This window comes from Nylanderia fulva, unplaced genomic scaffold (genome assembly GCF_048542155.1).
Source record: "Nylanderia fulva isolate GAGA-0341 unplaced genomic scaffold, ASM4854215v1 Scaffold4, whole genome shotgun sequence".
NCBI classification, from domain to species: Eukaryota; Metazoa; Arthropoda; class Insecta; order Hymenoptera; family Formicidae; genus Nylanderia; species Nylanderia fulva.
In genome coordinates this window covers 5,070,749-5,088,173 of record NW_028190476.1, presented here as the reverse complement: position 1 = coordinate 5,088,173, position 17,425 = coordinate 5,070,749, and the positions used below count along the sequence as shown (strand labels likewise).

Below are 17,425 nucleotides of genomic sequence, written 5' to 3'. Positions count from 1 at the left end.
CGTAAACTCATTTCGATGATTTTCCTCTTCCCTCCATCTCTTTCAATTGGTAGCGATAAAACCATTGCGAGTCTTAAACTCATTTTAAACGATCATTTATCACGATAGAATTCGAGATGAAATTCTATGATGTTTTTATTTTTATAAATAAAAATACATATATTGAATAATGAATAATTGCTAATTTTATAAATATAATTCAAAGAAGTCAATATTTTTAATAGTTTGAATTGGATAATTAGAATTTCCAATTTTTAATTCGTTTTCTAAGCTTGATTTGTTTTTTTCAAACTTTAATTTAATTTTATAATTTTATTTAATTTTAATGCAATTTTAATTTCTATAGTTTTTAATAATCAAGCAATTAAAAATCATTTTTTATATATAAAGCAATCTTAACCGTGAGAAGAAATATAATATATTAGCAGGAAACACGAGAGAGAATGAAATGATTTGCATTGATAATAATTTTGTTGAATGATAAAAAAAGTTGTACACATATTTAAAGACTGCGAATAATAGGTCGCAATAGAATATGTTTCATTGACGAACACGCGCATGCTCGATCGCAAGGACACAAAGATGAGCACGCACGTAAACACAGGCGTGGGGAAATACATCAGGACTATACGCACGAGTACACTAGTGCTTGAGCGTTCGTCCACAAGTGTGGACAGGAAGCATAAATTTCATCGCAAACGCTAAACACAGCGCGAGTGAGAGAATACGACAACAAAACGTGCGTGCTTTTTTAACGCGCGCTACGTATTTTTTTTTTTTTTTTTTTTTTTGGCGCTCCTCACTTTATAAAATATTTGCGCGAGTCTGCGAGCCGAAATTCCGTAAGTTTCAAAGCAGAATGACATTTTGATGTTTCGATTGTGTCTGTGAAAGATTTTAGATTATAATATAATTTTATATTCTATAATTTACGACGGAATTTTGTGTGAGAAACGTTTAAAAATTATGATATTTGTACATATATGTGTATATTAAAACATCTACATATCTCTACAAGAACATATATATACATATACACACATACGTATCTACAAGAATACATATCTATTTTAGATTACACATACAATATTTTTGAATAATGCAAAACATCGCATAAATTCCTCAATTTTATATCATACATCTCGAATAAAATTTATAATTTTTAAGCAAATTTATCATTTTAAAAAATCAAGCTCAACACTTTTTTTAATTAATGAAAATTTAATTGGATGCTTTAGAATAGATTTAAATTTTAATTATAGCATATTTGAATAAAGAAATTAATGTTTTGATTCTATTATAGTAATTAAAAATCTTGAATAAATAGAACCAAATTCTTAAATAAATAAGTTAAGAAATTTTTAATTGTAGTAAATATTCAAACATAAATTATTTCTCTTTCTCTTAAATATATTCTCCTAATAAATAAATAACTAGAAAAATTTTTTGAGAAAAAAATTCTCTCAAAAATCTGAATTTCTATTAAATTCACGAAAAATAAATCTTTCATTAAATTGATTGAAAAATTAAAAATATATCTATTGTTATGCATTGTAATGTTACAATAATATAGAAAATAGATTCCAAATTTTTTAATTATACTTTTACTGAACGAGTGAAAAATTACTATAGTTAAAGTAAATTACTGTAAAAATAAATTTGTTACTATTCAAAATTAAGCATGAAATTGAAATCTGCAAAATGCAGATATGCCATAGATTAGGGTGTCGCGTCACGGGTTGTAACGCTATAATAAAAAGTAGAGAAGAAGGACGGTAATTTGCCATAATTAAAGCGGTATAATTGGAACAGATAGCGTCGTGTCGTGTCCCTCGTCAGACCTTTGTATATATTGTTTGCTTTCCTCTTCATCCCTATTTGGAGAGGCAGAACGAAAATAAGTCTGTCCTCTTTCTTTTAAAGTGCGATACATTCCGTTTAATCGTGCGTATTACTAATTTTCGTATATCATGTCGAGGACGTAGAGGATTGACGCACGTTTTTTACCTCATAATATCGACTCCCGAAATTCAATCTAAATATACATACATTCCGTCATGAAGATTTAGAAAACTATCTTTTTATATTAGAAAATGTAATTTTAGAAAAATTTTTGAGAAAAACGTTTTTTTAAACATCTGAATTTAAATTCGTGAAGAAATAAATCATTTGTTAAATTTATTGAAAAATTAGAAATCTCAGCATGACTCTAATATAACAGCTGTTGCACTAAAAAAATGGTAAACTTGATATTATTTTGAAGTAAATATTATTTAGTTAATTAAACATATAAGAATATTTAAATATAACATATTAAAATAAAACGTATATTTATCTTAAATACTAATATATGTACAATTAACAAAATAGTAATTTAGTTGAAAAGTTTAGTTAAGTTAACAATTTTTTTCAGTGTGTAAGATTTTGTATATGTATTGTTACAATACTATATATATAGAAAATATTATTGTCATTAATAATATACATACTTTCTTCTCTCTTTCACAAAAGATTTTAGTTGATTTTTTAGCGAAAAGAGTTAATAAGAAATTGTTGCCGAAAATCATAGTTTTTTTTTCTACAAGCAAAGTTTTGAAAAATAAAATACATAAGATTGAATACTTAATTTTACATGAATGCTATTCGAATTTTAATAATATACATACTTTCTTCTCTCTTTCACAAAAGATTTTAGTTGATTTTTTAGCGAAAAGAGTTAATAAGAAATTGTTGCCGAAAATCATAGTTTTTTTCTACAAGCAAAGTTTTAAAAAATAAAATACATAAGATTGAATACTTAATTTTACATGAATGCTATTCGAATTTTAATAATATACATACTTTCTTCTCTCTTTCACAAAAGATTTTAGTTGATTTTTTAGCGAAAAGAGTTAATAAGAAATTGTTGCCGAAAATCATAGTTTTTTTCTACAAGCAAAGTTTTGAAAAATAAAATACATAAGATTGAATATTTAATTTTACATGAATGCTATTCGAATTTTAATTCGGAGCTTGTTTTCCTCTTTGTATGCTCTCGACCTCGAGGCTTATTCGAGAATTATTTTTTTTTTTTCACAAAAGATTTTAGTTGATTTTTTAGCGAAAAGATTTAATAAGAAATTGTTGCCGAAAATCAATATGTTTTTTTCTACAAGCAAAGTTTTGAAAAATAAAATACATAAGATTGAATATTTAATTTACATGAATGCTATTCGAATTTTAATTCGGAGCTTGTTCCTCTTTGTATGCTCTCGACCTCGAGGCTTATTCGAGAATTTATTTTTTTTGCAATCGCAAATTTTCGAGTTACGCGTGGCATATATCCTCGAAAGAGTCGCCTCTCCCGAAACGGGATTCGTATTTTTAGAAAGTACACTTTGCAAGATACCGCGTAAGACTCGCGTGTAATTCCCCCGAGGGGAGAGGCATTGACCTTTCGAACTCTTTTCTCTCTCGTGCAAGCATATTGTCCTCTCCGACAGGTTCGTGCTTTATCACCTTTTCCGTCGCAAAACAAGAGGCGCGTTTCACCTCATTTTTGCCTCCTATCTTTTTCCTGCTGTCCTACAAAGCATATAGATCAATTGTTATATATCGGAGATATATTTAAGAATAATTGTTCCAAATTATTTTATACGAATGTTTCTCTGTGTACTTATGTATTATTATTATTATATAATATTATATTTCTTATTTTTTATATTCATATATATATATATATATATATATATATATGTTTATATTATGTTTTTAATTATTTTTTATTTTCTCATCTATTTTTTAATGGTTTTTGTATCTTATTGGACTAAAAAGTTGTTTTTTGTAATAGTATAATAATGCAAGAAATAATTTTTTATGTGTAGCTACAAATATAAATCGATTATGACGATCCATTTGATGGAATTTTATACAATTTTTTTAATGGAAAAAGCCGTGATGATAAATATTGCGATAAAAGCTTCGAGAGATTATATATATTTATCGATTGTGGCGCGCTTGTGTAAGTTACACAGTTGGTCCGCATATGAAAAAAGATAAATATATCTTTTTAAAAAATAAATATATCTATAAATCTATTTTATTATTTTGATTCTTCCGCCTTCGCGAATAAATAGCGAATATCCATTATCTGTCATAATACATTTTGAATAATTGTAACCAATTTTTTTCTTCTTTTTAGCTTATTTTTATATCATTATTAAAGAGTTCGTGTTTATTAAAAAAAAATAAACATTTTTTGAAAATATTATATATATATATATATATATATATTATATAAAAAATTTGTATTATTTGTCATAGAAATGAATTTTATAAATTATTTGGCTAAGATTTGGACACATGTTTGAACTTTCTCAATATTAAGAATCTGTTTATTTCTCGAAGCGAGAATAAAGTGTCCGTATTAAGTCTCCGATTGTTGATTCTTACATATATTCATTTTTGGGTGGACATCTCTAAAACAGATGGCAGACGGAAATTTGCTTGTAGTCTACATTCGCGCTTTTTGCGAAAGAAGTAAAAACAACATTGGCTGTCGTCATAAATTGATGCTCGTAAAAGTTTTCGTTTTCACGCGGCTTCCACGGGATTTCGATATGAGACTCAAATCGCCTCCTCCGCAGAATCTCTCACTAGATAATCTCTCCAAGCTTCTCCGATAATCTGCTATGCATGTACGTTATTTACGAAAGTAAAATCAAATATTTAAAAATTAAATATCCAAATATATTTAATTTTTATTTCATTGAAAATTAAATGATTTGTATTTATTTAAATGCACAGAAGAATATTTTAGATTTTAATCTTTTTTTTAAATAGAAAACAAAATAAAATTTCCATGAAAATTTCTTTTAGAAATTTCAGATAAGAGAGGTAATCTTTTTTTTTCTTAAGTATTAATAATATTCTTGGTCCTGTTAAATCGAACAAATATTACGGAGTTCTATCTGAACATTTCTGAGGAATGTATAACGATGATCTTGGATCGCGTGCTGATCGGTTCACTAACCTCAGCCGTCCGAAATATGTATCTGATGTCGGTTCCGCATTCTATATATTACGATATGTAATTATTCTAAAGTCTGCACTCGAGATCGCACGCACGTAACACGCGGTACAATCTCGTCGTCGGAATTAGGCCGCCCACGTTCGCTCGTCGTCGACGTCGAAAAAGCGCGATAAAAGCTTTCAATGGCCAGATGGGCTCCGGTTGCGCAAGCTCTCTTTCTCTCTCTCTCTCTCTGCTTTGATTGGATTTTATTTTTTCTTCTTTTTCTGAAAAACGCGAATGTGCAATTTGCAATGATATACGTTATTATTAAACAGTGACATTTTATATAGTAATACCGGGGCGTTATTTAAATTACTCTAATTAATCACTCGAATAAATCACTATAATTTAATGAAAAAAAAATTAAAAATGAATTTTATCGTAATTTAATTTAGACGAAAGTTGGGTATATTTGCTGCTAATCTTTTATTTATTGTTAGTTTTAAAAATGATAAATCTCTTCTTACTTCTTTCTCTATCGATACAAATTATAAATTTTTCTATATGAGAGCAAAATAGAAAAAAATACGAGAAAAGTTGAGAATATTTTTACGTAACAAATATATTTTTATCTCGCTAAATCGGATTATGGAAGGAAGGAAGGAGAGGGAAGAATAATTTCATACCATATAGTAGAGAGTTCGGGGCGAGAAATGCGAGACACATGTGTTCCTCTGAGGGAATCTCCTATTCCGAGGTTCTTTCTCTCTTTCTTTGGGAAAAGATTAATTACCACTCATTTAGTATACATAAGAGAGGGAGTGATGCTGGCGATTGAGATTGGTCGCAAGGGTTCTAAGAATTAGATATCGTCTGCTTCCCAGAAATGAGGCGAGACACAACATGGGTAATATATATATATATATATATATATATATATATATATATTTTTTTTTTTTTATAAGTACAATCTGAAGAGAGGAGGCTGTTGAGATGCATGAATGAGTACGATAATGGAAAGAATTTTCTCTTAGAATTTACCCCGAAAATTATGAATTATGATCAATGGGACAATATGCGGAATTTGAAGAATTTCTTTGATTAATATTTTTGATCTCATAATAAAAAATATTAATATGTACATAGTAAGTTTTACTATGGACGTAGTAAATATAATCGAACATTTTATATATCTTATTGTGATAGATATTAATAATTTTTATTGTGGTAAATATTAATCAGAGAAACTTTTACAAAATTCTTCCATTACTATATTGTCCCACGATTATCAGATTATATAATTTTCAGAGTAAATTCAAAGAGAAAATTCTTTCTGTGTATAAGTAATTTTTTATACATAAAAATATACATAATATGTAAAAAGAGAAAAATATATAATAAATTGTAGAAATAGGGAGGCAATCAGATATGCTAAACGCAATTGTTATAAATTTAGTAGTTTTCTGAGATATAAGAAATCCTGAGTAGAGAAAATCGAGCGAATACCGACGCGTCCGAATATGCCATACGTCAAAATCAAACGACTGCTATTTATAAGTTTAACGGGCGGGCTAAGCCAGCGGCGGTTTCGATCGGACACCTGTTCCCATTCAAACAAACGCGAAAGGCGGCCCGATTATTATTTCACATTGCAACGTCGCCAGTAGACGTCAGACATCGTCGTCTGTAAATCCGTGAATTTTCCTAGCCGCATCTTATATCATCTTTCAACAAAATCGGAAAGCTCTACGAAGCTCTTCTAAGCTGTTGAACTAGGATTTATAAACACGTGTGGAGCTCTTAATATAGTTTGCGACTAAAATTAATATTTAGTGTTGGACTATTATTCAGTTGCTAGTCGACGTATGTTCATTTTGTTTTTGTGCCTCTTTAAAAAAAAAAAAAACATTTTATTAAAAGAGACACGATTTTAAGATTTTTATGAGTATATAAGCAAAAATAAAAATTATTTTTATTATTTTTTTTATCAAGAAATTCTATAAAACTACTAAAGACACATATCTAAAATATCTATAATAAAATACTTATGTAAATATGAATGTCAACATTACCTAAAGTATTTAAGATTTAAAAATATTGATAAATATATATAATTAAAATATTTAATATATGTACTTTTAAATTCAAAATATTTTTTTAAATGGATATATATTAAAAATTAAGTACAATTAAAAACTTTTTTTAAAATTCTGTAGTAGTTTTCGTTAAAAAATGAATAGAGGCATTATATTAAAAAAATCGCCGTATCTGATTTTGACCGCTATTAAAGGAGAAAAGGGAAAGAGAAAATACCAAAATGTTTGCTCGAGCTCTTGTTCGTTTCGAGCACATCCCACGTCTTCCATCTCGGCACATATAGGTCATTGGGTATGTTACCGAGGGGACCCTTTGTCACGCGCATATACGGACCCCGAAAGATCTCAGGCCTGAGTCGTTTATTTTTTTTTTCATCCTCTTATTTTCTTTTTTTTTACTCGCGAGCAGAAGAAAAAGCCGGAGGTGGAAGAAGGAGGTACTGTAGAAGGCCAAGAAGGAGGAGAAAGAGAAGGAGTTGCAAGGGCATTTAGGCCCGTCCGAATACGGAATGATAAAATTCTTACGAAATACCAGCATGCAGAGAGCGAAAGGGAAGAGAGCGATTCTCATCCTTCTCTGCGATTAAGTAACTCCGCGATTGCTAGTTGAAAAATCTTATGTTCTTTGAAAGATTCAACCGTTGAATTTTTTTTTATTTTTCCCGCAATTCATTATTATAAGATAATGTGATAAGCATCAATTATTTTATTCGGATAAAAAAATACTATTTTGAATTTAAAAATATTTTTTTTGTGTTTCTCTTTTTTCTTAATTTCAATTCAATTTAAATAAATAAAATATATATATATATAGAGTTGCTATAAAAGCGATGGGAATAGCTCGGTGGGAAGCTTCGAGAATCCTTTCCGAGAGAATTGTCAGCAAGCGCGATATGACGAGCTACATCGCGAGATCACCACATGTTCGCGCTTCGAAGAAAATATGTATCTCTTAATACTATCTTTAATGATTTATTTACGGAGATAAAACAGCGCCACACGAGTACCAGCGCGATTGAGAGGAATGTAGCGAATTGAGGTCGAAGCGAAGTGGAAGATGTGAGGATGTAGAGAAGCGCGAGATGTAGAGAGAGAGAGAGAGAGAGAGAGAGAGTGTGTGTGTTGAGAGTATTAAAAATGCTGAAAAGAGGTACATGTGTAAACATTAATTGAATCGCATTATATAATTCAGCGAGAAATTTTAAAGTCACATTTCCTGTCACAAATTCATAGATTATTTTAACAAATTCTAATAAATTTTAAACCATCTTCTCAAAACATACACGCATACCACACAATATATTTTTAATAAGGAGAATTATAAAGAACACATATTTTTCAAATATCTTGAAAAATGTTGATTATTTACGAACAGTTGTGTCTATCTATTGTCATTAGAAATTCATTGTTTTATGCAAAATTATTTATTATATGAATAAGCAATACTTTCTTTCTGTGAAATTTGAGAGTAATTTCACAATAAAGTAATTTCACAATAATGAATGGAGATTTTTGTGCGCAATCGTGGAATCGGGATTCGTTTTATTATATACAATATTTTTTTGATATAATATCTTTTTCAAAAAGCTGTTGCGAAATACTCGGAAATACAAACAAAGTGGAATTCCGTCATGATAGCAAATTTCTTGCATGTAATCGACACATGTAAGGATCTCTCAATACTTAAGAATATAAATAGGATTTAAATTTATTCACGATCAGTATACATATATCTCCGTTCAAAGTCAATGATCACGATTCATTATCGCTATCTGATAGGATAAGGTTAATCAATGATTTATAAGACCGAGAGAGAGAGAGAGAAAGACCGCAAAAGTGACGGGGCGACGAATCATTATTATATACGAAAATTGATAGTAATTGAAATCAATCTCTTGAATCCCGCGAGTCGTGAGCGCAATTACAAATATTAGGTATATCACATTCACAAATAGAATCACTTTTTAATATATTATTAATTGGAGTATATACTATGGTATAAAAAAATTATGTTATTATATTCACACAGTTTAATTGTTAAAATGTATAAATTTAAAGTATTTTACAATTATAAATAAATAAAAAAACCAAATTTACATATAAATTATGTACATATAACATTATGTAACATTATGTCAATATGCATAAAATTAACATTGAAATTTAAATTTTATTGAAAAGAATATATTAAAAACTCTTTAATATGAAATATTAAAAACTCTATAATTTATTGGAATGGCAATTTAAATTTGTATATAGATAAGGTATTTTTTTTATATTTTCATGGAAACGTACGGATTATGTAATAACTCATTACTAGTCCGCACTCGTAAAAATATCGAAATATAATGAATACCCCAGTGTATCCGGTGTGTTGCTGAAAAAGGTGGCGAGAAAACTCACTGTGGGTGGGCAAGCAAACGAACAAGTGAGAACTAAAAGGTTGTCAATCCATGTCAAGAATAATTTTGATAGATGCGTTCACCACAGACCAGTCAAATACGACCAGACAGAGAAACGGTTCATTTTTTAGCATACAATGCTGTCGGAAGTATATGATATTGAAAGAAATACGGTATACGCATATGTAAAATTTTAAAATCCCATTAAAAAAAATACTTGAAAAATGTGAAAACATAACTGATATATTAATATATAATTTTTATATTATTTTTATTTATTTATCACGATTTTATAAATATTAATTATAATCATATTTATGCATAATTTATTTAAAAAAATGGTTTAAAGAAATCTACACATTTGAAAGAAACAAATGCTTTTATTACCTTTTAATTTTATTTAGAAAACTAACAATAAGTTAAAACCAGATAATAGATATAATTCTTTAATATTACACGAGCACAAAGAGTGATAAATATAAAAGAAATAATATATTAATTTTTTTTAATTATTAAAAAATTTAAGGTATGATTATATTCAATGAAATTAATAAAATTTTCAAAATTGGTTAGAACGAAATTGCCTTCTCATGTCTCGTTATCGGTAGTTTAATTGTACAGGTGTTGTTAAATCGAGTCGATTCGTGGGCGGGTGCATCGATCATTGATAGATCGCGAAGGCCGCGATCGCATCGATAAGGATTGGCAATTTCCGACATAACTATGATACCGTTTCTACCAGGAAAAAAAGACAAAATAAATATTTATAAATGTTATTTTAATGTTTGTTTATGATATATTTGAAGTGCGATAATATAAGATATTTAAGATATGTTTGGATGAAAGCTATCTTTTATATAATACCATCAGGAAATTTCAATCAAAGTGATATATAATTATAAATTAATTATTTTATTTAATTTTAATTAATTATGATGACATAATCATATCACATGGATGTAAAATATAATATAAAAGAAATTATAATTATAAAATGACAATAGATTATACTTATATAAAATAATATTTAGCAAGACAAAAAATTACTCTTGCAATTGTGGCAAATTCACTTATTGGCGCTTGAACGAAATAGTCAGGATGTATGAATTTTTCTATAATACACGAAATAAGATCCTGATATTATTCATTTTTGCGATAGTGCCGCAAAATCACGTTACTCTGCGCACATTTCGCGTAATACAATATAACGAGATTCGCAATCTTTCTCGAGAATTCCGGAAAGACAAGTCTCCGCGGAGTGAAGCGATAGAGAACGGACGACATCCTTGATTGCGGTTTTCGCAGAATAATTTATTTCGAGAACTCGCACGGGTTCCTCTCGACTTATAATTATAGGCCACGTTGGAATGCTAAAAAATTTAGGCTCGTTTGTGACGATTTTTATGTCAGTCTCTTTCTCCTTTATTTACTTCGTTTTACGTATATCATATATTAATGTGATATACGTAAAACGAAGTAAATGATATACACATTAAACAATTGTTTCAATAATGTATATACACATACATTGGATTTATTTTAATCGTGTAATAAAGGCAAACACCTGTTATATCCTTCATCTCTCTATTATTGATTTTTCATTCTTTTTTTCTAAATATAAATTTATTTTCCATCTTTGTACCATATTTTTTTATTTTCTCTTTAATTATTTGGATTTATTGAAAATGATTAAATTTGTCTTTGAAATATTTTTTTAGCTTTAGACTGAAGTTAATAAAGGATATTAAATATAACAAAAAATGTTTCAAAGACAAATCTAATCAATTTAAATAAATCCAAATAATAAAAAATTGTAAGAATTATGGTATAAAAATGGAAAAAAATATATAAAAAAAAAAAAATACGAATGAAAGAATAAATATGATGCCAACTGCCCGCGTTAGTCATTTCCCATTAATCTTTAATAATTTCAATTTTTCTTACAGCTTTCCTTTTTTAATTTATTAAAACTAAAGCTAATATAAAAAAATAAATAAAAGCTAAATTTATCCTCGCGAAACATCCAATTACACTTAGCGCGCTTTCAGCCTTAATTAGTTTAGCTTGTTTCACGCAGTGACCTCTCCGCTTGTGTTTCCAGGTTAGATAAATGGTGAAAGCCTGGCGTAAACTATGTACAATCTGAACGTGAACGTGAATCCCAGCCCGACCGGGGCTGCGGGTCTTCTCGGTGTCACGACGGCTGCCGCCGAGGTCACGCCAAGGACACCGGAAATCGTAAACTCGCTGATCGCCATGACCAATCCCTTCGAGGGCTACGGCAGCGGTAACGAGAAGGGCACCCGGGATCGTACGGACTCGACTAGTAGCGGCGAGCCGAGCCCACCCAGCGTCCAGCACACCTGTAGTCAGCTCATCAAGGAAGGTGAGTAGATGACACGCACGACGGTCGCGTAAATAGCGATCTACGGACGGAGCAGTGTTTGCTGTTATCTAAATCAAATTATATAGATGAAATCATCTAGATCATCTGTATAGATGAAACTTTGGCGTCATCTTAGCTTTATATAGATAATAAAAATATCAAGGTGTATACTATACTTTGAAAAATTCTGGAATACTCGTGGAATTTATTTTGAACTCAAGGAATTTAAAAAAAATTGTCCCTTTGATTTTATTTTCAAATATACCTTTAAAGAATATAAAATTTATTAGGTTTATATGAAGTATATTAAAATATGTTTTATTATGAAATATAATATTATATTATTGTATTAAAAAATATTTTATTTATGTTAAATATTTATGTTAAATTTATGATAAATTTACGACAAAATCATCTTCATTTTATCTAAGATGAATTCACATATTTTTGTCTCATTTTTTATCTAGTTAATTTAAAAACTATCTAAGCATAACACTGTTTACGAGCGAAATTTGCGGAGAATTTCACTTTGTAAATTCTCGAAAAAAAATAGTCGCGACTTTCCTTCACATAAAAAGCGGTAAAGACGTCAAGGTGTCAATTTTATATGAAAGAAAGTTATGAATGAATAAGAGTACAATTCTTCTCGAGAAAGATTAAGAAATCGCACACGGTCGAATACATCAATACAAGAATACACGATTTCGAATAGACTTTATTTCTACAGGATATTGAATTAAGGATTCGTTAACGACAGATTTCTTGAAGATTGAATAATGAGAGAAAATAGTGTGTATCTATATATTTATTACCAATGTGTAGTGTTTTATAATAAAGATATTTAATAATATTAATTTAAATTAATATACATAAAGAACAAATAAGATATATTTGTAATATTTAATTTTTTATATATCTCTACTTTTTTTAAAAATCGAATGCTCTCTTTTTTCTTTGTATATTTTTATATATATATAATTTTACGTGAAAAAATATTTAAGCGACATTTAAGTGACATTTCTTATAAAATATAAATTACACAATATGAGAAGAGGGAGAGAACAAATCTAGATCAAATCTGAGTAAAATTTGCACTTATTTCATCTCTACTTTATCTATAACACATTTAACGAATATCAGTGAATGACATATCGTTAGATGTTCGTTTCGCTGAATAATAAATGCGTTCTCTCTCTTTTTTGTTTCGCTCTTCTTGTACTGACTACATCGCAACGCATTAAATCGCGAATCCTGTTCCTTTCAAATTACGAATTACGTAACATGTACGCACGCGCATACATATATACATATACATTTCTACATATATGTAGAATGCAGAAGAGAGGATCATTATCGTAATTACTTGACGGTTTTGTTTGCCCAGATCAGATCGATCTGTTCTATACTAATCACCAAATTAATTAGTTGAAATTAAGTTGATTCTCGAAATGTAGGAATTTGCATAGAGTAACGCTTTGATAACGGATTGTGTGTCGGGTGAGCTCTGACATAAATAATTCTCAATTATCGCAATTTAGTCCCACGAAGGTTACGAGAATGTCCTTGTACATACCGTGGAAATGTTAACGATCACTGTCATTTTCTATGGCAGTAATATATTGTGCGTTATTTTTCAAGTCCTGTTCTCCGGCGGAAGTCTACAATCTCGTAATGTTAAGATATATATGCGAAATAAGATGTGATTACTATATCTTGTGTGTTACATGCATATCTATATGTTCGATCTTTTGATCTTTTATAAATGAGAACACGATTATTTACATATTTACACAATAGAATTACCTTTAAAACTAATAACACACTATTAATATAACATTTTTGATAAACGCCCGAATATATATAAAATCTTATTTTTTAAATTAAAATAAAAAGATGTTAAAATGGAAATTACAATGAAACTGGATTTTTAAACGAGAGTGCAAGAGTTTGAAAGTCAAATAATATATATATATATTATTTTATATTTTAATAAAATAGTAAAAGAAAGAGGACATCATCTCCCGTTCCTCCCACACAGCGTGTAATTTCTAACCACGTCTTTGAGAACTCCCAATGGATTCGCGATCTTCTCTGAACGTCTTGTCGATGTATCTGGGAACGAAGTTAATCAATGAGAATCAATTGAATTGCCTTGGATAGGGCTGAAGCTGACGCTGCAGACGAAGAGGCGGGCGACTGTCAGCGGCGATGACGGCAAGAAGAAGACGAAGAAAGAAGACGGCAGCGGCGCCGACGACGAGGAGGAGGATGAAATCAGTAACAACAACAACAGAAGTGGCGTAAGTCAATTTTCATATATTTTATTCACCTAGTTTTTTCTCAGAGACACGATATAGAGCCAACTTTACGTACATTTTGTGCAAAAATCAAAGTTGATACCGTTTTGTCTCTTGTGCATTTTTTTCACAATTTTTCATCATTTTTCGTATTAATGTAATTTCATTAATTATATTAAGAATTACGAGGAATTTTTGAGAATTGATAATTTATTTTTTCGAAAATTTGATAAAATGTCATAGTATATTACTCAGTTAATGATATTGAGGCATTATATATTGCATTGAATATCTACAAAATTCCATATCGCTCTTGATAGTCTCCTAGATGGAGTTTGAAACGATCTTTCGATCCCAGACGTCGGATCCTTTCGATCCTTTCTTGTGTCCTTGACTATTGTTGCGACTATTCGCGTGTGCGAATAGATTAATTCTGACAGACGCCGGCGGGCTGTTTCGACAGTTTCGGTATTCGCGAATTTGCATGCTACGCGCAGGATCGTTTGTGTTTACGATTCGAAGTGCACGCTGCTAAAATTAGCAGAATCTCAAAACTCGAAGAAATAACGCGCTTGTGTCTTAATCTCTGCGAATTGCGCATTTGTAATCGTAAAACATGTGTTTTCAATTCCATTTTAAAAAACACTTTCATTTCTCCGCTTTGTCCCGCTTTTTTCTTTTTATTTTTAAGCAAATTTAATGTTACTAACATAAAAAATACAGAATAATAATAATCAATATACATAACTGTTTTTTACAAGATAGACTATCTAATGAATATATATAAATTGTGTGAATATACATGATTAGTAAAATTTGGTGTTAATTTAAAATTTAAAGTTTAATATTTGCGATATATTTTATTTATTTATTTATTTATTTTGAATAACATAAGCGTAATATCAAAATAAATTACTTTTTTAAGAATGTTGCACATTGGAAATTTCGTAAACGAACAGATATTGCAATAAAATTTATTGTAGCTGAGAAATGTCAAGGCAAAAAATATACAGCCTATGATACATAAATAAAAAAAGATGAATAAAATAAAATCATTTATTTTAAAAGCAAAAATTCAAACGGGAATTAATTTTCTTCGACGCACGCGCTTTGTTCAATCAGAAAACATTTTTTCAAAGCTATAATATTATTAGGTTTTTTTTTTATTAGACGGAATAAAGTTTGTTAAAAATGAAATACAAAAATTGTTTGTTTTCTCTCTGGAATAAAATATTGAGACTTCGTTTTAACGACAAAAGTTTCAGTCGAGATTTTGCGGATATTTTTCATTTTAAAATTGCAATTCGAAATTTTATACTATAATATAAATTCTATAATATTATATTATGTATTATATAATATATTATAACAAAATTATAACAATATAATGTATAATGTTTAATATTGTAATTACATTATAAATTATATATATTACATTGTTATAATATGTAATAATTTAAAAATATATTTTTTACTTACTGTTAGAAGCGAAATCAGAAATAATTTTCATTCAAAACTTTGCGTAAAAGTTTTGAAAATGCAAAAACATTATACATTCGTTTATTTTCTGTCGCTATATATAAAGATCAAGCCGAGCTTCAAGTGAAGCATTGATTAACACCTTTATATGAATTCTTGCTAATGCGCGTGAAAGTGCAACGAATTGTGAACGATTAACATCCTTTCTCAAATGGCTTATCGGTCGTTTTTATTCAGCGGGAAACAAATGGAGTTTTACGATTGAAATTACAGTTTCGAAAGCTTTAAAATAAAAATTGAAATATGTATACGAATTTAAAGATTGGGTTATTCTGTGAAAGCAATCGGTCGTATTAATCTTTTTTAACATCAAGATTGGCGCAATTCAAGAAATTTCTAACACGCTTTAAAATGAAAATGGGCAAACGTGTGAAAAGAACCTAATAACAAATAAAATTTCCTAACAAGAAAATTGAAGATCCAAGAAACTTCCTTCTACTCCTAAAAGAAGACAAAAATGCAGGATCTTTTACCAATCATCAAGATCCAAAAATATCCGAACTTTTCTTTCAAGGCTCCTTTTCAACATTTCAAAACCTCAAGACATCCGAAGATGATTTCGATGAATAAATAGAAAATTTCCTAGTGACAAAAGAACCGAGGATATCCCAAGAAATTTCCTTCCTCTCTCACGAAAGGCTCCTTCAACATTTCAAAACCTCAAGACATTTAAAGATGATTTCGATGAATAATAAGAAAATTTCCTAGTGACAAAAGAACCGAGGATATCCCAAGAAATTTCCTTCCTCTCTCACGAAAGGCTCCTTTTCAACATTTCAAAACCTCAAGACATCCGAAGATGATTTCGATGAATAATAAGAAAATTTCCTAGTGACAAAAGAACCGAGGATATCCCAAGAAATTTCCTTCCTCTCTCACGAAAGGCTCCTTTTCAACATTTCAAAACCTCAAGACATCCGAAGATGATTTCGATGAATAATAAGAAAATTTCCTAGTGACAAAAGAACCGAGGATATCCCAAGAAATTTCCTTCCTCTCTCACGAAAGGCTCCTTTTCAACATTTCAAAACCTCAAGACATTTAAAGATGATTTCGATGAATAATAAGAAAATTTCCTAGTGACAAAAGAACCGAGGATATCCCAAGAAATTTCCTTCCTCTCTCACGAAAGGCTCCTTTTCAACATTTCAAAACCTCAAGACATCCGAAGATGATTTCGATGAATAATAAGAAAATTTCCTAGTGACAAAAGAAACCGAGGATATCCCAAGAAATTTCCTTCCTCTCTCACGAAAGGTTCCTTTTCAACATTTCAAAATCTCAAGACATCCGAAGATGATTTCGATGAATAATAAGAAAATTTCCTAGTGACAAAAGAACCGAGGATATCCCAAGAAATTTCCTTCCTCTCTCACGAAAGGTTCCTTTTCAACATTTCAAAACCTCAAGACATCCGAAGATGATTTCGATGAATAATAAGAAAATTTCCTAGTGACAAAAGAAAAACCGAGGATATCCCAAGAAATTTCCTTCCTCTCTCACGAAAGGTTCCTTTTCAACATTTCAAAATCTCAAGACATCCGAAGATGATTTCGATGAATAATAAGAAAATTTCCTAGTGACAAAAGAACCGAGGATATCCCAAGAAATTTCCTTCCTCTCTCACGAAAGGTTCCTTTTCAACATTTCAAAACCTTAAGACATCCGAAGATGATTTCGATGAATAATAAGAAAATTTCCTAGTGACAAAA

The 17,425-nt window shown here is 29.5% G+C and overlaps 1 protein-coding gene across 2 annotated transcripts in view; it reads left to right on the top strand.

Moving 5' to 3' along the window:
• Atf3 (Activating transcription factor 3) overlaps positions 1 to 17,425 on the top strand; it is a 29,755-nt gene that overhangs the window by 8,182 nt on the left and 4,148 nt on the right. The window contains exons 1-3 of one of the 2 annotated variants that reach the window (XM_029309389.2): positions 774 to 842; positions 11,593 to 11,877; positions 14,038 to 14,177. In XM_029309389.2, coding sequence (XP_029165222.1) covers positions 11,625 to 11,877; positions 14,038 to 14,177 — 393 coding nt within the window. In that variant the 5' untranslated portion in view covers positions 774 to 842; positions 11,593 to 11,624. Of the gene's footprint in view, positions 1 to 773; positions 843 to 11,592; positions 11,878 to 14,037; positions 14,178 to 17,425 lie in introns of those variants that run through there. The other variant, XM_029309388.2, reaches the window with a different exon arrangement.